Below are 23,958 nucleotides of genomic sequence, written 5' to 3' on the forward strand. Positions count from 1 at the left end.
TTGAGAATCGTGAACATACGAACGATCCCTTCAAAAAGATTTAAATCTCACTGGGGGTGCAGGCCAACCAAGATAGTTCAATTAATTATTATTCCTTGTTATGTTATAAACAATAATGGTAATGGTAAATAAATAAAAATGCCGTGAGTAATCTGTAAAAAAATTGACAGAGTCTCCCCGTCCCAATAGGTCAAACTATGTTTGCTTCCAACAACCTAGACTAATTTGATGTCTCGAAGGTAAAAGTTTTTCGAAAAGTTTGAAACAATCCCCTTCCTTGAAGAAATTCTAAACCTGCTGTTAGAGCGTAATATAAACTAATGTCTTGAAAGAGAACATGCTGGTAAAAACAACAGTACCGTAGAGTACATGTGGAGCAGAGCGCTGCTAGTTTCTCGTCGTCTATCATTGCAGCGGGCACGACTTCTATTCGCGTGCAATCAAAACTGCAATGCTGCTACTGATGGTGATTGAAAGTTTATCTCATGAATATGATTACCATAAAAACCATAAATTGCTCAACAAGAATTGAACATTTTTGCAAACCTTACCCCTTAGAGAAAACTGAAATCATTCTACATATATCCGTACGTCGGCTCAAGCGCATCAAGAGTTGGAAAAAGTTAAAGGGTATGTGCTTGAGTGCACAAACGTAGGCTTGCCGTGGGACTATGGTGGGTTTTAAGATTTATTTCTGCCATAGCCATAGTATATAACACACACCAAACGTGCAAATACCATACACAATAATCCATGAACATTTCACAAAAAAAAACACATACACCTGTCATAAACCACAGCATACAAATACCAATACCCACATGAACTGCCCATAAATGTATAACAGTCCCATGTAGTTTCTCATCACTTTTTGCTTAAACCTCAAAAACTTCTTCGGTGCTCTCAAAAAATCGCAAGAAAAAGCTTGTTGTTGCTAAATTGATTAGAAAAATATGTATTTTGATCAGTACCATGTTACCAATAAACGCAAAACAAGCGCAGTGCTGAAAATAACTAGCATAAAATTATGGTCACTATCATAGAAATACCAATTAAAGTACTAATAGGAAAAGTAATTAACTTGTTACCTATACAAGTATTCTGTCATAAATATATTTACCTCGGATAAATGCATTTTTGCACACACATGTTAAAAACACATACAAACATACACGTAATACACACACACGCTATACAAACACACTACTCACACACACACACTACTCACACACTCAATACTCACACACACACACACAATACTCACACACACACTACTCACAAACACACAATACTCACACACACACAATACTCACACACACACACATACACACAATACTCACACACACACGCTACTCAGACACACCCACGCTACTTACACACACACACACACACACACAGTGACACATACATACAAAAACACACGTACATACACACACGCACATACACACGTTACTTACACATACACACACGTTACTTACACATACAAACACACGTTACTTACACATACACACACATACACGCATACGCCACTTTCACATACACACACACGCTATTCACACACCCACACGCTTGCACTATCGGCAGTACCCAAACGGCTTCCAAGTCTTCCGATGGTCCCTTCCAACGGCTTCCAATGGTCCCCAGTGCCGTTCACGTCCAATTTCAGGCTGTATTCCATCAACGATATCTGAATTAGATTACCACTGGTGGGGTCCAACTCAGATCGAAGCGAAGCCGAACTGTCAGCCTTGACGGTCGACCAGGGAATGATCTTCTCTCAACACGGAATGTCCTTTTATAGCGTCACTCAGTGTGGGGAACTTGGGTGATTGGGGGAATAACCAATCACGTGGAAGCATCCCTGCTTTCTTTCTTCGTCGCTTACGTTGGGTGATCAATGCGATGCCAATTGGCTGGCATTGCTAGCCAATGACTAAATGCGTGAATTCATTTCGCCTATGTTCTTGAAGTCTGCGTTAGGGAAATATACCAATCGTATGAAAAATGTATGTGGATATTAGAACTTTTCCGCAATTTTCACGGAGTAATAAGAAAACGGTAACTAAAATTATCATGTTATACAAATCTTGTATATTTTAGCTTTCCAACGGTATATTAACTTTTGAAATCAGAACAGTTGTTTGAGCGCTATTAGCATCAAAAATCTTCTATTCCGCCAACCAAAAACGTTACATGTTCAATCCAGTTTTCACAGAATGTACCTTAATATAGTGAAGAAAGACGTAGTCCCACGTCAAAAAGTTTACGGAAATGCTGCTTTAATCGAAACTGTGGTTGGTTTCATCGCTTTGAAGACAGTAATTTTAAAGCTGACGACTATCCACGTGCATGAAGGCCAAAAACCTTCGACAACGTTGAATCACAGAAATTGCTCAATGAGGATCCATGCCAAACGCAGGAACAGCTTGCTTCGGTATCAGAAGTTACCCGCCCCACCATTTTCAAGTGATTGCATGATTGGGGCATGATTCAAAAATATGGAGCTTGGGTTCCTTATGATTTGAAGCCTGTAAACAACTGCTTCAGCGGTTAAAACAGGAGCACGCAAAATTTGAACTCAATCGGATTGTGAGAAGTGGAGCTTTAAAAGCGGCCTGGGTTTCACTTTCTGATGATAAAAAATGCACAGATAGTAAATAGTTCATGAAATCGAGACATTGTTTTTGATGCCAAATGTCTGAAAAATGTATGAAACGTCCAGATCTGGTGCTATCTAAAGAAAATGGAAAATATTCGACATTCCAAGCCAAACAAAATTTTCGAGCTAGGAAAGTCTCCCATTCCAAAATTTAAAAAAAAACGATTTGTTCTAGGTAATACCAGGTCTACGTTTTATGCATTTTTCAGATATTAGGCATCAAACAAGTTTCGATTTTGAAAGTTTCACTAACATATATCCTGTTCTATTTCAACTTTGCATGTGGATTTTTTCGATAACAAGAAATTTTGAAGTCTCCTGTTCCTGAATAGTTATTTGTCTTCGCTTCCGCATTTTAACATTGAAAATAACTATCTTACACCCTTCGACAATCAAAGTTTATTTTTGAGTAAGATAAAGTCTACAATCGGGATAAAATAGCAGAAACATCTTCACGTTATAAAAATGCATCTCAATTGTAGATTTTTTTTGACGAGCAAGTGGATGGTTACCTCCAAACTCAGAAATAGAGCAAAACAAGTTCGTCCAGAATTTGCCAACCCTATCGCTTCACCAAAGCAAGGGGAAACTCAAACGATGTATTTGAAAACATGCTCGGCAAACATTCCCCATACATAAACGAAAACGAAACTACTCTGAAGCGTCGTAAACTTCGAACAAAACGGCAATGGGCAACGGATGACAGTGAATTCGCTTCCTTCTCAGCCAATAGAGCGCTTTGCACGTCTGGTGCACCTTCGAGTTTCCAATCAAAAACTCTACTAGCTATAAAAAGGTAAATAAAATCATCGCTTTTAGTAGGTCCAAGTGGATTTTAGTACACGAGTGGTAATCTCACCCCTTGAAGAAAAATAAAATGTTCCAGGAATGATTCTGTCTTCTGGGCGTGGACTTGGTGCGCGTATAAGACTAGCCTATGGTAATAAATAATAAAATCTAGAAGATTTATTCCTTCTTCGACGATCAAAATAGAATCAATAAACTTATGAATAAAAAATCGATGTAATGCAAGCAAATGCGTTTGTTCTACGTATTTTCCAGACAATCTCTGTTATTTTGCAATTTTTCATTCGAGATAAATTTAATAACAAAAGGTTAACCCTGCATTCGGTCGAGCGATGAAAGACAAAAATGTGCAATTGTTCATTTCGTGAAAGAAATTCCACAATTCTGAGCATCTCTCGAGTCTACCCGCACGTGCTGTAGCCACAGGCATCGGGGAAAGCGACCAAACTGCTCTCTAATAACAAGCGAAAAAGCAATTAGGACAATGGGTCCACTGAAACGAACTCGGCCGCCACTCGACGGGAAAAGAAGCTTCCGCTTTCATTCAAATCGTTTCACTAGGGCCCAAAACCCCAGAACGGCGAGGATCTTTGCCGGCCACTAGCATGATTGGCCCGGACGGTACAATAGAACACACGCCACACCGTAAATGCAATGGAAACATTTTCTTTTATTGATTTTCATTTTCTTTTGAAGTGGCTTTTCTCGCAAAATGGTTCCCTTGCTTTTCCTGCCAACCACGGACTGATGGGGTGGCTTGAGGGAAAAATCTTTGCAACAAGGACATCCTTGTCGGTTGTGCGTAAAGACGACTGATGACAGGGCAGATACAGATTTCGGAAAGAAAATTGTCTCGAATGATAGGGCCAGCAGGAGGTCCGCAACAGTCGTCAGCGGAACGAACAAACCTTAAAGCAGAGTAAAATTGAATTTAATTATAGCTACTTTACATCCCTGCTGTTACAAAATTAAAAGCCATAGCTAGAACCGTGTTCGACCCGTTGGTGTCAATTTGCTATTGCTAGTTTCAGCCAACATAAAAAGTGTTCGCTGGAAATTATAAAAGAAACTATGACCAGCGTGAAAGTTTGCTTAGTTTTATGACCATACCACATTAAAATCAACTGATACAACACACGGAAGCAACGTGCCACTCCACCAAACAAGACTATTTCCGCTGCGGGAAACGCATTAAACATGCACCAGAACCGCAATTAGTCGAAGCGAATCAAATTGCGACCGGTTATTATCAGCAATCTGATAGCGCTGTTAATTAAAATAAATTGCTCTTAAAGCTAATTTGTTGCACTCTTCGACGCGTTCTACATGACAGCCAACGGAATTTATCAACCATTGCTTAGCTATTTATCCCACTACAGTGCATCGATTTTTCGACAAATGGCAAACTGAAAATTGAATGCCAGGTAGTAGGATTTCGATAATTTTGTCGATCAACATGATACATATCGGAATCAGACAATCTACGCCAGTGAACGCCACTGCAATTCATTTAATCCTTTTACGATGACGGTGAAACTATTTTATGATTACCTAAGGGTTTCTTGGATTCACGCAATACCGAGGTGTGACGAGGTGAGCGTGCTGGCGATTTGTTATTCTCTCCCGGGCTTCACTGCGATGATATTGAACTGAAAACACACGTACGCACCGCTATCCTAACGATAAATCACTACTACTGCTGGACCGATCTGAAACAAATTTGGCTCTTCCAGCGGTATGTTAAAATAAATATCATAAATTTGAATGCTCAAGGGAAGTAGGGGTGTATTTACTGAACAAACAGCTGCTTTTCGGATTGCTGCAAGTGACCTCCATCGTTTTTTTTTTTTTATTCTACAGAAGACAGGAAAACATGATCCAGAACAAACACCCGCTAGACACTGCGGTTATCGTTTTGGTTTTCCTAATCGGTTAGTCCGGATCGGCAGCAATGTTTGATTTTTACTTAGAGAGACGAATTTGATTTCTTTGATACAACCTATAAATCGATGGATAAACTAACTTATCTCCTTCGATCGTCATAGCAAATCATTATGATAAATCATTGCAAAAATAACTATCTTACGGAATTTTAATTTTTAATTGGGTAATTCATTAGAAATAGTATTTGTTCAAATGATAAAACAGCACAAGTTAAAAATGTAAAATGAGAAGAATATTAACTTGTGTTTTAACTTCTTCTTTTTTGAATTTTTTTTAATATTTTTTTTTATTTTTAGGTTTTTTTCATTTTAGTTTTTATTTACTTTATTTCTTTACTTTTTTATTATTTTCGATTTTTTCATTTAATTTTTTATTCGGCGGATTTCGTGGTACTTCGAATATGAACTGAAGGAGGAGTTTCGTAACCGCTTTGACAAGCGGGTCTTCATGCGTTCGAATTTTCGTGGAATCCAATTCAATGCCGTTCTGTGACAAAGGGCTTTAAACATGAGTTTAGTCTCAGGCTTCTCCACACAAAAATTTCTCTCCAGACTCTTATCTAAACCTTCGAAAACTTCATCCTTCCATAGCATGTTATACGCTTTGGTTACATGCTTGAAACGCTGAAAAGGCCGATAAAGAAGAAAACTGAGCTGCAAATCTGGATGAATACAAACCATATAACACGTAGCTTTTTGACTTTTTTGTAGTTACAAAAAAAACTAAAAAGTTTGCTGTTCGCGACATTCGGACAATGTCACAAAAGATCAAAATTACTGGTCGCAGTAGGGTCTACTAAAAAATGGAAAAAATAGGAGATTGAAATCCTTTACAAACTTTAAAGAAGTCTAGATAAATTTTCGATAGTAAGTATGCAAAGTATAAAGTTCACCCATAAAGTGATTGACTACAGAGGAGGTGTTGCCAATATTTGGTCAAGTTGGTGCGAAATCCGTGGCTTTTTTTTCTCACGCCGATGGATCAGTTTTGAACTTGACAAATGATGTGCAAACTCTCAGTACTCATCAACATTAGGCTAGATCGGCACACACTAAATTCCTTACGAATAGTCGATCTGTTTTCTATCTTTTCATTGAAATTATGATAAAATCTAATTGAACTGGTGAGTTCGTCTTTTCAGGTTCTCCACAAATCAAGTCATTTTTCGATGTCTTCATATGGACAGAACTGCCAATCCATGTGCCCACGGAAACAGTAATAATCGGACAAGACAATATCTGCGTAATATGATAGGTGAAGTAGGATTTCCCATTTGAGCGTTTCTATGCAAGTTTTTAAAATTTTGGCAGCATGGGGCCGAGTGTTGTCATGCAGTAGAATCACTTTTTCGTGTCTCGTATTGCGGCCGTCTTTTGCGCCCTGCCCAACTAAATCGCATCAATTGAAGTTGATTTGGTTTCCCAGTGACGGTTTTGTTCGGTTTCAATAAACAATAACAATAAATAACATCTGGGCCTGGTCCCATCAAGTACATAGCATAGTCTTCACAGTTCATATTCGGCGTGTACATTTGGCCGAACCGAAGACGTAGAAACATGACCATGCCCTGTAATTTTCTTTTGTTTGTTTTGGAGTAATGAATTCATTTTTCGTCATCCGTCACGATGCGATGAAGAAAACCCTTCCTTTTACCGCTGAAGCTATGGTTCACCGACGAAAAAACGACGGCTTCAAATCATGAGAAACCCTTGTCCCTTGTTTTTGTTTGGAAATGGCTTGGCAGGTAACTCATAATGATGAGGAAGCAAATTGTTTGGCATGGATTCTTATCGAGTAAGTCCTCCAATTTGGCGTCTTCAAAAATTTTTGACCTTCCTTTCCCCGAACAGTCATCATCACGGCACTATAATTCACCTAGAGTCGCATTTCCGCATTCTTTTAACTCTCGATGCGCTACAGCCTGAATAAAATCACTAGCATGTCATGGCAACGGGCAAATAAAATAAAAAGAGGAAGAATAAGGTGAAACATAAATGATTACAGCAACTAACCAAATTAAATATGACGTAGGAAATGTTTCACCTGAAAAAAACAATAGGCGAAAATTGGGTCAGATAACAGCCAAAAATGTAATGTAAAATACAAAAGAAGCAAAGAAATAGTACAGTCATACCTTGATATAAGGCAACCTCGATATAACGTAACTCGATATAACGTATCTTTTACCTCGATACGTAACTTTTTAAAATGTATAAAAATTGAAAATAAATGATACAGCAACTGTTTTGGGCTATAAATTACTTCAGAAAAATGTTTGTAGTAAGTTTTGAAACCAATGAAACCGATACGAAAATTGTCCAAAATGGACATTAGGAGGGCTTAAAAATATTAATAGCTGATGGGAAATAGGTTTTCACGCATCCTTCAGTAACAATTCACAGTATTGCATCAATTAAAAAAAATATTTTTTTTGCTTGTTGAAATTTTCTTTAAATGGGCGTAAGAAAGGTTTAAAAATACTGATAGGTGATGGGAAATTGGTTTTCGCGCATCTGTGAGTAATCACCAACAGTCTTGCATCAATTAAAAAAAAGTTTTGCTTGTTGAAAATTGTCCAAATGGGCATAAGAATGGTTTAAAAATACTGATAGGTGATGGGAAAAAGGTATTCACGCATCTTTGAGTGACTTTTTGTATCAATTGAAAAAAAATAATTGTTTGCTTCTGAAAATATTTCTAAATGAGCATAAGAAAGGCTTAAAAATACTGATAGGTTATGGAAAATAGGTTATTATTACGCATATTTGAGTAACCATTAACATTCTTACATAAACAAGATTTTTTTTTTTAATAGGGGGGGGGATGTTTGTAATGATTTATTTATGTACTAATATCTATTCAGAATTAATATTGTGTGTTCTGCCACAAATGGTGACATTTCAACACTATGATATATATTTGTACGCTTTTTTATATTATTGAATGTTATTAGCTTTCGCAGTTAAGTTAATGTAATTGTCGGAAAATTATTAAACCTACTTGTCAAGGAAAAAAAGGAATAAAAAAAAACTTAAAATAAACTTAAAACTATCTTACTGACTATAAAGCGAGCTAATCGTTGCAATTGAGGATTGCAACGATTTTTGTCGCAATTTGTTGATAATTTGGCTTGACATATTTTCTAATGTTTCTACATTAGTGAGCCTATGTAGCTCGTTTGTGCTAAACCAGGTAGGACGCTTCAAAATCATTTTCAAAAGTTTATTCTGAATCCTTTGAAGTGTCTTCTTCCTAGTTGTACAACAACTTGTCCAGATGTGAACTGCATATAACATTGCTGGCCTAAAAATTTGTTTGTAAATTAACAGTTTATTCGTTAGACAAAGTCTAGAATTCCTGTTGATAACAGGATATAAACATTTGACATACTTATTGCACTTTGACTGGATATTTTCAATGTGCTCCTTGAAAGTAAGATTCTTATCATAAATTAGCCCTAAGTATTTAACTTGATCAGACCAACTTAAGACCACACCGTTCATCTTAATAACGTGGTTATGGGTGGGTTTGAGAAATGAAACTCTTGGCTTATGAGGAAAAATAATTAATTGTGTTTTAGAAGCATTAGGGGAAATCTTCCATTTCTGCAAGTATGAAGAAAATATATCTAAACTTTTTTGTAGCCGACTGCATATAACACGTAGGCTTCTTCCTTTTGCGGAAATACTTGTATCGTCACAAAACAGAGATTTCTCACAACCTGGTGGTAAATCAGGAAGATCAGAAGTAAAAATGTTATATAAGATTGGGCCCAAGATACTCCCCTGAGGCACACCAGCTCTAACAGGCAATCTATTAGATTTACCATTTAGATAGTTAACCTGAAGAGTGCGGTCAGTTAAATAACTTTGTATCATTTTTGTAAGGTGAAGCGGAAAACTGAAATTTGACATTTTAGCTATTAAACCTTTATGCCAAACATTGTCGAATGCCTTTTCTATATCTAGTAGGGCTGCTCCAGTCGAATAGCCTTCAGATTTATTAGTTCGAATCATATGTGTTACTCTAAGTAACTGATGAGTAGTGGAATGCCCATGGCGAAAACCAATCTGCTCATTTGCAAAAATTGAGTTCTCATTAATATGTATTATCATTCTATTGAGAATTATTCTTTCAAAAAGTTTGCTAATAGAGGAAAGTAAACTAATTGGTCGATAACTTGATGCCTCAGCTGGATCCTTTTCGGGTTTTAAAATTGGAGTGACTTTGGCATTTTTCCATTTCGTAGGAAAATGTGCTAGTGCAAAGCATCTGTTAAAAATTTTTACCAAGAAATTTAAAGAGTTTTCGGGAAGTCTCTTGATGAGGATATAGAAAATCCCATCATCTCCTGGTGCTTTCATGTTTTTGAAATTGCATAAATATGATGATGATGATGATGGTCCCGCCACATACCCCTACAAACCCTACATTTTTTGTAACCCGACTCATTTTCGGGGAGCTATTAAAAATTTTGGGAGGTACTGATGATAACAAATATTTTTAGAGCCAAAACGGTTTGTTTGGTCGGTATGACGTCCTTGGCAAAGTTCTAAATAACAATTTTCCGAAAAAATATACAGTCCAAAATAGATTGTGTTTTGACGTGGGACTACGTCTTTGTTTACTATACTGGAATGCATTCTGTAAAATTGGAAATGAAACTGGCAAATTTTGTCGTCAGATTTCAAACGTTAAAAACAGCATAACCACATGATGAATAACAATAACCAACATATTGTTGGATAGATAAAATGTATAACAATTTTGCAATATGCAAGTTACCACTCTAATTTCATTGCTAAGCGGTAAAATTGATAAAAAATTTCAATAACAAATTTACGCGAATAATGAACCAATTACATGCGAGCATTCCTAGCACAGACGACGTGAATGGACACCATCCGTTCCCTGTGATATTCTCTGTATCATTATCGAAATAAAAATTAACATAGTCTCCCCGCCCCAATAGGTCAATTTACTTTTGCCTCAATGAGCTTAGACTAATATGATGTCTCGAAGGTAAAAGTTTTCCAAAAAGTGTTTTCAGAACCTAATGAAAACTGATGTCTTGAAAGAAAACATGCTGGTAAATACAACAGTACCAATGGAGTAAAGAACCGCAGGTCTCTCGTCGTCTCTGATTGCAGCGCTACTCTTCTATTCGTACATTTCAGCGGTACACTTCTATTCGTACTGCAGCGGTACTATTCGTATTGCAGTACACTTAACAGTTGGCTGCGAAGTCTGTGTATAATAAACAGAAGTCGAGTTCCGAAACGGAATGTAGAACCAATGCTTTGCTTTTTAGTGTCGTCGAAAAGTTGAGAAGCTGTGTGTAATAAAACTTCTGTTTTATTACACACAGACTTCACAGCCAACTGTTGAATATACAGGACAATTGCGGGCTAGCGCTACGATCCTACTGACACCAACAGTCTATCCCGAGATGGGACTCGAACATACGACGACTGGCTTGTTAGGCCAGCATCGTTCCTCGAGACCAGTTGAGAGCTCGTTCCGGAGACACTATTCCAATCAAAAAAATCGCTTTGGCTGTAGATTTTTCTAATTTTCAATAGAGCACTCTATGAAGAATTTAAAATATTTTTACAGTCAAAACGGTTTGTTTGATTGGCATAGTGTCGTCAGCAAAGTTGTTGTTAACAATTTTGTCCTTCCTAAAAAAATATGCCCCCCCCCCCCTCAATACCTTTTCAATTTAGTACTTTTTAACAGCTTCTCAAAATTGAGTCCTGCTCCAAAAAATTAAACCTATAATACAGAATGGCATCTTTTGCCTGGAGAAACGTCTATGCAAAGTTTCAGCGAAATCAAAAATGGCGATTGAAAACATATATTAAAACTGGGATATTATTAAAACTGTGGAACTGTTCATTAGAGATAATATAAAATATACCAGAAACCAGAAAAGCAATAACAACTCAAATCAAGAATCAAACTACAAGTGATGTCAAACTGCAAGACATGTGGAGAGCTGCGTAGCCTGCGTAGTCGTAGGTTTGGTTCTTAGTAGAATCGTGGTTGTTCAATTTCAAAGGGCTTTAACAGGGGTTCATTCTCAGGCTCACCACTCATCTTTTATACTCGGTATAGTTTACAACATAGTAGATAGTCACAATCCTTTGGCAAATGAGTCCCTCTTATAACAGAACTGCCCAGAAGAACGCATAGTTGAAACTACTCCACGGAGTTATTATCGGCGATTCTCAGCAGGGGGAACAAGGCTGGTATAGTAGAGGCGCATTAGTAAAGGTAGAAACACACACACACAAGCACGGATAAAAAATAAGCATATCACTTACTCTCAACCAGGGTTGATATTTGTTGACACTCTTGAGTGAAAGTGAAAAAAAGCATCCACAAACGTTATTTTTTTACAATCCTTTCAGAGTTCTCCTTTCCCGCTTTTTGCATGGTAGTGAACTGTCAAAACACCTCATTATATTTCATGCGATGGAAGCAAGACAACATCAGTTTATCAGTTAACGAAGATCGTCAAGGCTTCGGCCAATGTCAGTGAAAAAGTGTTTCGGTGAGGTTTATTTTGGTTGAGTGGACTGTTTGTTTTTCTTTTTCGCTTTGAAGTGAATCTATTTCATCTGAGTATAACAGCACGTTACTAGGTCGAAAATCTAGTGTATCTGAAAGAGTGCTGCGATCATTGGAAGTGAAAATTGAAAATGATTGGAAAATGACTTTTATCAGCACTGCTCTCAACAGTGATATTGTTAATTATAGAAGTGCCGCATAAAGCAGACACCCGGGTAAAACCGCAATAGAACGACATTTCTGGTCGCAGTGAAAAGGCTTCTTTTATTCTTTTTTTTCCATTTTGTTTTTTTTGAAGTAGAATACTTCTCTCAGAAAGTTCGGCTACATAGGGTTGTGAAATGAAAATCTTAAACCGAAAAAAGTGAAAATATGTCCAATTTCAAATGCTAATAAATCGGTTAGTATTCGATGGATTTCCTTCGTTCTTGCAGCAATGGATTGGAAAATCTTCTAAAATTCTTCCCAAATGAAGATAATTGTAATTTTATTATTCAAACTATTGTACTATTAAAATAGTCAAGCCTTGTCAAAACGAAAAAGTCGACCTCTGATTGGTCGTTATATGATTGTTTTCCAAGCACGGTCGACAGAATCATATACCTTGCAATTGAATATATGCTATTTGGCCTTTATAAGAGCCTGTTTCAGCCGAAGCCACTCATAATAGTTCTAGACAACGACAACAGCAGTCATCCCTTAGCAGCAGCAGTAGCAGTGCAGTGGATACCAGCGATAGCGGATAGCGGCCACAGCGAATGCGTAAAAATGGATAGCGCACTAGTTGCAGCGGATCTCAGCATCGATAGCAGCTGGGCCAGCTGACGCAGGGGCACCGGACACCAATGGCAGCATATAGCGGCCACAACTGTGGCATGGCTACGGATAGCGTAGCAATTGCAGCGGGGGTATCAGCATCGAAAGCAGCTGGGCCAGCTGATGCAGGGACAGCGGATACCAATGGCAGCGTATAGTGGCCACAACTGTGGCATGGCTACGAATAGCGTAGCAGTTGCAGCGGGTATATCTGACCAATGAAAATTGCAATTGCAGCAATCGGCCTTTTTCAAGGCTATTAAATATTTTTGGAAGAGCATAATGAATGGTTAACAATAAACTGCAACTGAGGTTTGATGCTGCTGCAAATGCACAGCAGTGTGATGTTTATTACGATTTGTCGATACTGTGCATAACGAGCGGTATATACGAAACAAATCCGATTTCAAACAGAAAAGTTCGGCACGTTCTGCTCACGATGCTGAGTCTGTTTTATAAAATTCACAACACTTCATTAAGAAGGATGTAACGTCTTGAAGAAGACGGCTATGGTTAGACATCACAGCAGAATTTCGACCTTCATACTCATGTCTACCATCGGCAATATCAAACACGCAACAGTTTGCTTCCATGCGACACGGGGACGGGAACATTTTTTTCTTCCAAGCCGCACAACACGACACAATACATATTATGGGTATTCATGTCGAGCTCGTATACAAACACCCAGCCGTAAAAATACTCACCTCCATTGACGAGTAATGGAAGATACACAGTTTACGGCTGGGTATTCGTATACGAGCTCGATGTGAAGACCCCTATTATTTTGTTGCCTTAATGAGAGCTCTATCGGTCCAGCTCGACAGAATGTCCACAAGAAATCGTTTTTGTACATCCGTTTTACGAAACTGAGAAAATCTGTAGGAAATGAAAATAAATGAATGAGATGTATTTCTCGTACATGAGTATTACGACATACGAAATAAAATTTTTCGAGCATTGTAGAATGGTATAACTGGAAGTAATTTAGCCACACCTATTTTTCCAGTTACATCATTCCACAAAGTTCGAAAATTTATTATGTCAGAGCTGATTTATGCAATAATTGAATGAAAATTGCAATTACAGCAATCGGCCTTTTTCAAGGCTACTAAATGTATTTGAAAGAGCATAACGAATGGTTATCAATAAACTGCAACTGAGGTTTGATGCTGCTGCAAATGCACAGCAGTGTGATGTTCATTACGGTTTGTTGATACTGTGCTTAACAAGTTCGATTTCAAAATGACTGACACGCAAGCAGCCAGGTTATCTTTCTTGTAAAAGTATTCTACTTCAACCTTGCGGTCGTGGCACACAACCCTCCTGTGATTTTTTTGATTATTATTTTTCTGATTTTTTTGTTAATTTTTTATTTTTTTGTATTTTATTTTTATTTATTGTATTTTTTTATTTCATTATTATTTTTCTCTATTATTATAGTACTCTTCTTATTCAGTTCCAAATGTATTTTATTTGATTTTTTTTTATTTTCTCTTAATTTTTTTACTACCTAGCCCTTATGTTTCTCTGTTTCTCTTATTTCTCGTTTTTATTTATTTTTTTCATGATCAATTACGGAACGGCAATGAAATACGTTGCAGAAAAAAAATAACCATATTCGACCCCCGTATGGGTTGCAACGCCTCATTAGATAGACCCCTCTCCTTCATCCCAAGCGTACGTAATTTTATGGACGCTACCTCAACTTATTTCAGCTCTAGATAAGTCATATATGAAATTGAGAAAACACAGATCGGACTCGGTTATATATAGTCTCCGATTTATTTATTTTTTCTCTATATATAATCAAATTTACTTATAATCGTATTAGAGATTCTTTTTTTTATTTTTTCTACATAAACGTTTTGATGTTTTCGAATTTGACTCATTGCCCTAAAAATTAGAATACACATTTCTTATTAATAAAAAATATATCTTGCAGCTTTTTCGAATGTAAAGAAAAATTTTGATTAAGGTTTATTGATTTGTCAACTGTTTTTTTTTAATATTTTAAATTTTTCAATTTTTTTTTTACATTTTTAAATTTTTCAAATTATTTATTTTAATTTTTGGTATTCGGGGTATTTAAAATATTTTTAAATTAGTTTTTGAAATTTTTGAATATTTTGGAAATTTATCATAATATTTATTTAATTTTTTTTTTATTTCTGAATTAATTAGAGAACGTCCATTAATTACGTTGCACAAAACTAACTTCTTTTGATTTTCCTCCTTGTGTATAGATTTTGAAAATTTTCTTCATGAGCTGCTACGCTTTGTCATACAGCCCGTCTTTCTTCCCATCAAGCGTTACGTATTTCATAGATGTTCCCTTACGACATATTGGCTCTACGTAAGTTATATCTGATTTAAAAAAAGAATTATTACTATACATAATCGAGTCTAAAATATATAAAAATCGAACCATTTATAATCGAGTCTATATATAATAGTGTCCAACCTGTATAATCGATCCTAAATATAATCGATTCTATATTTAATAGAACTGTATTTAATATTTAAAAACCCAAAAAATAAAAATAAACACACACTAAATTTGTTAGCAATGGTCGATCCCTATCCCTATCCGTTCTTAAAAATATTTATAAAATTTGATGAAACTGATGAATTCCAAAAAAAAACTCGAACGTTTAACAAGAATCAAACGTACCGTTTTACTCATACCATTAGTTTTTGACAAATGTAATAAAATCAAGTTAAACAAAAACTTCTTCGTCTGGTGCCAATATACTCGGTTTTTTACGCTGTAATATTTCGCCGATGCGTCGAATTGCTTGCTGTGCCACTATACCGCATCTTTAATAAATCCTTCGCATCAGGAAAATTCCCGGATGTCTAGAGAAATTCCATAATGTTTCCTGTTTTCAAAAATGGTGATCGTAGCAACGTAAAAAATTACCGCGGCATCACCAATTTATCCGCAGGCTCGAAATTATCTGCTGATGCTGTCAAAAAAAGGCGGATGAACTCAGAGAAAAAGTGACTTATTTCTCATAAAGATACAATTATTATAAACTAACAAAAAATATTGAACATTTCGATTCAAAACTGTCCTTTGATCGTCATCGTACTATGATTATTTCAAAAGCCAATCGCCAGTTAGGCTTCATATCGAAAATTGGACGTGATTTCAAAGACCCATACTGCTTCAAATCACTCTATTGTGCACTTGTCCGTCCTATCCTCGATTCCACCAACCTTGTTTGGATGCCACACCAGCTTTATTGGAGTATACGATTAGAACGTGTGCAGCGTAGGTTCATACGTATAGCTCTTCGAGACTTACCTTGTCGACAACCTCACAATCTTCCAGTGTATGCAGACCGTTGTCGTTTACTCAATCTGGATACCTTGGAACGCCGCCGCAAGATACAACAGGTATTATTTGTGGCAAAGTTGTTAAATAATGAGGTAGGCTTCCCAAAACTCTTGTCGTTGATAAATTTTCGTGCGCTTCGATCATCCTCACTATTAATAAATCACTCTCATCGTATGAACTTTGGTCACAATGAACCTCTTGCCTCGTGTATTAATATGTTTAGTCGTATAGAAGAACATTTTGAATTTGGTGAGCCTTCGCAAAAATTAAAGAAATAGCTAGATTATAGATATTATAGACATGTATACCTTAGTTCATAGGACTTCGAGTCAGATGAAAGTTATACCCATATAAACAAATAAACAAACAAATTTAATTAACTCAAAAACGGTACGACTTCAAACAACTCCTAACTCCTTTCTACGCGACTTCAAACAAATTTGATACGTAACCTCGGTATGAAAAAACTTGACTGTAATTGATTCAATATCTTGTTTTCGTTGTAAAGCAAAAACACTGAATTAACTTTCCTTCTTGTGGTGTAGCTTTCCACAAAAACTTTTCCTCTCAAAGCCGGATTTAACATTGTCTAATTAAAATTTTCATTGTCTCAAATTCGTGAACATAAAGTTCTCGTTATAAAAGTTCTTATTCCTGATTACTCATATTATGTTTCTTCTAAACTAGACTAAATAAACTGGAAACGTATACCTGCCAAATTTCATATCGCATTCATAAAAAATAAAGGTTTCCAAGACGACGTACTATAAGGATAAAAATCTGTAGCGCATAGAGCAGCAGAATGAAGAGTATCGAAAATTTATGTAAATAGTAGATGTAGTCATAACCCTTTCGCTTGGAAGGTCATCATACTGTCCACTTGTGGATGGTGACAATAGACTGAGATTATTTTTCTACTCTTGCTTCGTGCACATATCATTTGTGTCTACAATGAAATGCTGTTGTTGGCTTTGCTAAACATATTTCATGAACGATTTAATGAATGGATTGTTCCAAATTGTTTTCACAGATTTCCACAGAAAAAAGTCTGTGATATCCCAAAGCAGAACGTTTAAGGAAAAAAAAATTGCTCTAGATGAAATAAACAAATAAAACTTGTTATGGTGGTTTATTTCATTAGATTTATTCATTAGTTCTCAAGTTATAATGCGGTATATTTTTCCAAATCTGTATCGTATTTCCAGTTCGCTTATTTTTCGCTCTCTCTACTTCACATACTGTCTGCTTAATGAACATATTTGCAGTGTTTTGAAAATTCTTGGATCTATAAATTTTTACTTAAAAAAATTGTACGAAACAATGAGATAAATAAGATTTTTTTCAAACTTTCACTGAAAACCTAAAATCTGTAAAAATAATTGGTCGAGTGTGAAGAACTAACGTAACAGACGAACCTGCTATAAGCAACTGTTCGCCAGATTTAAAACATAATTAAGGATTTCTGTTACATTCCGTTGAGCAATAAAAAGATGAATAAAACAGTTTTAATGAAAATAAATTGCTGGATACCGCGACTAGCATTCGATAAAGGCCACAAAGAAATTTGAATAAGCAACCTCTTCCAAGTCACTCACGACTCATTGATACGGGGCGAGATGTAGCGGCCTGGTAAGCCAGCGTACATTGTAGTCTGGTAACAAAGTCATATTTCAATTAAAAAATTGACTTTCTATTACAGCCCCTTGGAAAGAACCCTGCAAGGTGAATATGGTAAAAACAACACAGTCTGTTTCGACTAGTATTTGTTCGCTTCTTTTTATTAACCGCAGCGCCCCTAATTGTCACATCGAGAAATTAGTTGATCTAGTTGGTTTTTCATTTAACGGTGAAAATTTCGTCAAAATTGAAGCACCTTTTCAAAACGTAACATCGATGGAATGCGAGAGGCAAAATACTGCACACTCACGATAAGAACCCGACATTTTTTAATCAACAGTTGAAAGCTGACAGCTGCTAGTCTTCAAAAAACAAAAATTGAAAGACAAAAGTCTAAACTTGAAATTACTAACCCGAATGTCTAAGGGATTCGGCAGACTAAAGTCGACCCTTTATGCAGGTTTCTGACCGCTAGCTTTCAACATTATAAATAGAATCCTAATTTAATCTGTTTTATTTATTTAGGGTAAAAAGCGTCTATTCATTTCAATTTAGCTCCATCTATAGACACGCAAGATAATAGTTTTGCTCAGCCTAGCGGAAAACATTCTATGATTTATACTCGATACGACCAGACACGTGCTGATCGGACACGGAAAATAAATCGCAACAAATCAAACCACCCACCATGGGAGGCCCTCATGCTGATAGTGCCAATCGGAGAAAGTAAATATTATACCCTGCAAAAGGGACAACACACTCGGCTAGAGTAGACAGTCGAACTTTACGACCATTCATAAGCGAAAGCAGACAGATGGGAGATGGTCATAAATTTTCCTCTCCCCGTCCCCGTTCCGAAGCGTAGCTCCTTGATGGATGTGATCGAACGGATTGGCGTTCGGGTCCAGTTGGAGTCGTCCCTCCCACTGAGAAAAACAATATTTGTTCTCAATGGAAAAAATCTGAAATAAGAAAACTTTAATAAATTTTCCGCAACCAAACTGGAATATTTCGTTTCCGAAAGGCAAAAAAAAATCAACTGTCCAGCAGCTGCAAAATTTATTCAGCTCCGTACTCTCCCCAAAGCAAAGAAATAAAATCTTGATAAGAGAAGTGATTTTCTTCACATCTAAAAATACAATCATGGAAAAGGAACCCACCACAAGTGATTGCTAGATGCGGACGATGACTCATATCTTTCGTGCCGAGATGCACGATACTGTACGGTTTTCTATGACAAAATGGAAAACACAGTACAGACGTTTTTTATTTGGTCGGAACTGACGGGAATCAGTTTGACTCACTTTCATTCGAAATAAAAAGTTTTTAAAAACGTTTTTTCCCAAAATTAATCTAGTCATTCCAAAAAGAGTTCCAATTCGAAGTCATATTCCAATAACCTAAATCGACAATTATCAAAATCCTCTCCAACCGATTAATGCACACACTCCCTCGTTATCGCGAATGCGCTAAAAATAAATCTAAATTTATTCCACAACCATTCGAGCGCAACTGCACATCACATAAACCCTTCGAGCAGATTTCCGCCCTTGTTGTGGACCAAGGACGACACCACTTACATAAGTCAGTCTAATATCCCTTCACATTTTTCCGCCACACGTTTTGCAGTAGCGAACGAGCGAATTGTGAACCGAAGGGAAGCAAAATATATCCCGCTTCAACATGCTGCACAGAGTGCAAACAATGAAGCAATAAAAACAGATGAGATATCATCGCCGCTGTTCTGAAACTATAGTTATTAAAGTGAACGCCGTCGCCGCTTTCTTCCGTATAATCTAATAGCGAAAGTGTTTGCAAGTAACTGGGTAGCGAAGGTCCGCTAGCCAGCTTGGCAACGCTCGTGCCGATAGAGAGATGGATTTTATGTACTTCAATGAATGCAAATCATGCCATCAGTAACTCCCCTCGCTAACGAAGCGGCGAAGAGGGATCATTTTCAGCACAAGAGAACAAAATTGTTGAAGTTCGAAATTATCCTCGTCATGCAATAAAATACTTGAGATTGTTTGTAGGGTGATTCGTTCCGATATGGATCATCTCCCTTTGCAATTTTACTCGTTCTATTCTATGTCTTTAATTGAACGGCATTGACTCGGTTTGAATGCGAAACAAGAATTCAACTTACGAAATTAATAAATGTATACGAAACTGTTCACTATAACGTGCACATTAGAAACCTTAAAACGCATTGAAAAAGCCTATTTCAGCAAATCGCCAATTAAACCATTCTCATCGATTTCCAACTTTCTTTCTCTCATTTTTTACAGTTTTACGCTCTCATCGAGCAGAACCCGGTTGCATCGGCAGCACTGAAGCTCCGAGCTGTGACCATCTTCGCTCCAACGAATCAAGCCTTCCAGCGTTATCTCGGCAATAAAACGGTCGTCTTGTATCACATATGTAAGTATTACGCCGCCGGTACAGGCTGTGTAAAAGGACCATTTTAGTGGAATTGTTCCTGTTATTGTATTGTCACCTTCATCTGCTTCATATCAACTGGTTTAACGGCTGGAAACGTTCTAAGAAAACTTTCTGAGCAGTTGTGTTTCTTTAATTCGAATGTCGATTCGTGAATGTCGTTGAAGTGACACATAACATGTGGCCTGTGACCTAACAGAATTATATTTCTCAAAGATCCATAAAGTATAGTTCCTAAAACGAGGTTGTAGATAATTAATAACCAAGCTTTTACATGGTTCGAAGGAAACCATTATTAACTCAGGCTGCAAATTCTACATTATACAAAAAGCCTCCTTACAAAAAAAAACGGAACCCTGTTGAGGGTAGTCTCATTAACTGTCCCATTAACCATCCCTAAAGAGTGCTTTTGCAACTGAAAACGCTGGATGAAAAACTAATTTGGTCGTGACTGTGTTTAATTGGAAAGAAATTTTGCGAATATGCTTCGTACCACTCAATGTTCCATTTTAAAGTTAAAATATGTTTTTCATTGATAGTAGCTATCATCAAATCGGTGTATTTGGAAATTAAATTACAAAAAAATAAAACTTAAAGTATATCTATTGTTTCAGAATTATTTCAAAGAAAAAGTTTCAGAAAATTATATGTACACTACCCGCCATAATTTTGAAATCGTTTACTGAATATTGCAACACCCAGTTTGAATATAGCTGCACTCCAAAACGTTATCATCACCTGAGATAGACGAAATTGTGGTCTTCAGGAAAGTTGTGAAAGTAGTGGGATTCCACAACCAACCCCCACCCCCCCCCCCTACTATTCGCAGACGAAATCTCCATAGTATGAATTATTATCTTAATCACTCTTCGAAATTAATTTAAATATTTGTCCCTTCCAGTATCTCCCAGATCTATGTAAAAGCTATCTTTTTGTGTCTTCTACAATGTTTTGTGTTTGGACTATATGCAAATACTAGCTGATCCGGCAAACTTCGTCCCGCTAAATTTTGTGTTTAATTAAAAAAATTTAAGCATTCCTAATTTATTAATTCCTTGCGTTTATAGTCTGCAAATACACGACGAATCGGCCATAGGATTCGATCAAAGTCAAAAGACAAATCGTTTAAAATGATTGGTTTTATCTTAATGACAACATCCTCGACTTTCTGCTTTACCTTTATTCTGAATATATTCATATTGGGTGGTATTAGGTCATTTTCAGCTGATTTTCTGGCATCAATCTGACACCGGAAATACCCATATTAGGTGGTATTCAATTATTTTGGTTGTTTTTCAGAAACTAAAGGTAGTGATAATTTTTAAATTCAATATGGTGTCCAGGGTCAATGTTTGATTTCTATGCATCATCTCGATTACGGAATATCCATATTGAGTAATATTCTGTCATTTTCGGCTGGTTCCCAGAAGTTGCTATCTTGCAATTCATAATGGTGTCTGAGGTCAATTTTTAGTTCTTTGCATCATTATGGTTCCGGAGATACTTATATTGGGTGGTATTTGGTCACTTTAGGCTGTTTTCCAAAAACCGGAAGTTACCATCTTACAATTCAAAATGTTGTCCGAGGTTGATTTGTGGCTCCAGTACATCATTACGATTCCGGAAATACCCATATTGGGAGGTGGGAGAAACCGGAAGTTGCCATCTTAGAGTTCAAAATGATGTCTATGGTCGATTTCAGCTCTTGTGTATCATTCTAGATCCGGATAATAATATATTGGGTGGAAATCGGCCATTTCTGGCTGTTTTCCAGGAACCGGAAGCTGCCATCTTACAGTTCAAAATGTCTTCTATGGTCGATTTGTGGATTCAGTGCATCTTTACGATTTCAGAAATACCCATAGGGTGGTGTTTACTAAGTGTAAAAACACCGATGTTTTCAGAAACCGGAAGTCGCCATCCTGGTTCCGGAAACACCAATATTTGAAACCGGAAATTTTCATCTTGGCGTCGAGTTCTGGCTCCTGTACATCGACCCGATCATTTTAGGTTGTTTTCTGGAAAACCTGGTTAAAATATTTGTTCAGTTTGTATAAGGGACATATTTTTTACCCCTAAAACATTCACTTGCCAAGTTCGGTTCCATTTACTTGATTAGTTTACGAGATGTGCAGAAATTTGTACTTCATTTGTATTAAACCCCTACCTTCCAGAAGAAGAAGGTTTGTCAAAAAAACATAATGGACAGATTTGGTACCACTAAAAACATGCACCTGTCAAGTTTGGTTACTTTTAGTTGGTTAGTTCTCGAGTTGTGCAGATTTTTGTGTTTCATTTGTATGGAACCTCACCCTTCTAGAAGAGGGAGGGGTGCCGAACCATTATGGACATATTTGTTACCTCTAAAAACATTCACATGCCAAATTTGGTTGTATTTGCCTGATTGGTTCTCGAGCTTTGCGAAATTTGTGTTTCATTTGTATGGGACCCCTCCCTTATAGAAGAGGGAGGGGGCTCAAACCATTATGAACTTGTTTGTTACCCCTAAAAATATTCACCTGCCAAATCTGGTTCCATTTATTTGGTTAGTTCTCGTGTTGTGCAGCAATTTGTGTTTCATTTGTAAGAGACCCCTCCCTTCCAGAAGAGGAAGAGGTCTCGAACTATCTTAGTCACCTTTCTCGGTTCCTAAAACCTCTATATTCAAATTTCACGCCGATCGGTTCAGTAGTTCCCATGCTTATATGGATCAGACAGACAGACAGAGCTGCACTTTTATATGATTAGTTAGATTTTCTACCAAATAAAGGTTCACTTAACAAAGTTGGGCGCGAGTTATATGAACCAATTTGCTTTTAGCTCTTCTGCGGCACAAAAACGAATGCTCGGGCCTTCCTTTTCACATGCAGCATCTGATTTCGTACAGTCGATTTGTTGACCTCCTGAGCTGCTACATGCCAGTTCGCCTTGAATTGCTGCTCGCTCCCGACGATTTTTTTTATTTCCGTAAGTTCCGCTTCACGATGGCCCAGTATTGTTCGATCGGGCGAAGCTCTGGGGTGTTATGCGGGTCTTATCCTTAGGCACGAATTGGATGTTGTTGGCCGCATTTCACTCCAGGTCCTTATTCCCGTAGTGGCATGAGGCCAAATCCGGCCAAACCTTCTGTGCTATACTGCTGCGGAAGCGACAGGAGTCGTTGCTGCTAATCTCTCCACACGAGCATATCTTATGCCATACCAGATATTTATTTGCGCATTTCTAAGATTTAACGTTTTTAAACATCTCTGCCACCTTGCCCCTTCCCGTCTAATCACTTTAGACACCGTCGTTTGGGGCAAATCGATCTTTTTCGTCGACTGATTAACAAGGTGGAAATTCGTGGTGCACGGAAAGAATTCTTAAACGCCGTTTCTCTGCGTGGAGGCCATTTTGGCAACTGAAGAGCGTGCGCCGAAAACTAAGTAAGCACATACACACCTGTGCCGACGAAAATAGTAGTTCCAATTTTTTTTTCAAATAATCGATTATCGAAATAATGCTACGTTGAAGTTAAGCACTGTTTGGTCCATATAGGATTCTCTCACGTAACCTGAAACGCTCTATGGGTATTGGGAACACTTACAGCGCCACTAGTCGCAGTATTCAAACGCTCTCTTCATTTCCTGCTTGCTGGAAAGACTCAAATGTGTTCCCGGTGTTCAAAAAGCGAAGCGTAAGCGAATCATGCTCTTACACACGCAGCAATATAACCCATATCGTGTTGGAACGACAAGCAATGTGTTTTGCTCGCTGTTGC

The 23,958-nt window shown here is 37.2% G+C and overlaps 1 protein-coding gene across 6 annotated transcripts in view; it reads left to right on the top strand.

Annotated features, from left to right (window-relative positions):
* The window catches only part of LOC129718644 (fasciclin-1), a 432,194-nt gene that overhangs the window by 299,011 nt on the left and 109,225 nt on the right, over positions 1 to 23,958 (top strand). For all 6 annotated transcript variants that reach the window (XM_055669620.1, XM_055669617.1, XM_055669618.1 and 3 more), the window contains exon 2: positions 20,048 to 20,180. In XM_055669620.1, the coding sequence (XP_055525595.1) occupies positions 20,048 to 20,180 (133 nt within the window). The remainder of the gene's footprint in view (positions 1 to 20,047; positions 20,181 to 23,958) is intronic.

Source organism: Wyeomyia smithii, chromosome 1 (genome assembly GCF_029784165.1).
Source record: "Wyeomyia smithii strain HCP4-BCI-WySm-NY-G18 chromosome 1, ASM2978416v1, whole genome shotgun sequence".
Classification (NCBI taxonomy): Eukaryota; Metazoa; Arthropoda; class Insecta; order Diptera; family Culicidae; genus Wyeomyia; species Wyeomyia smithii.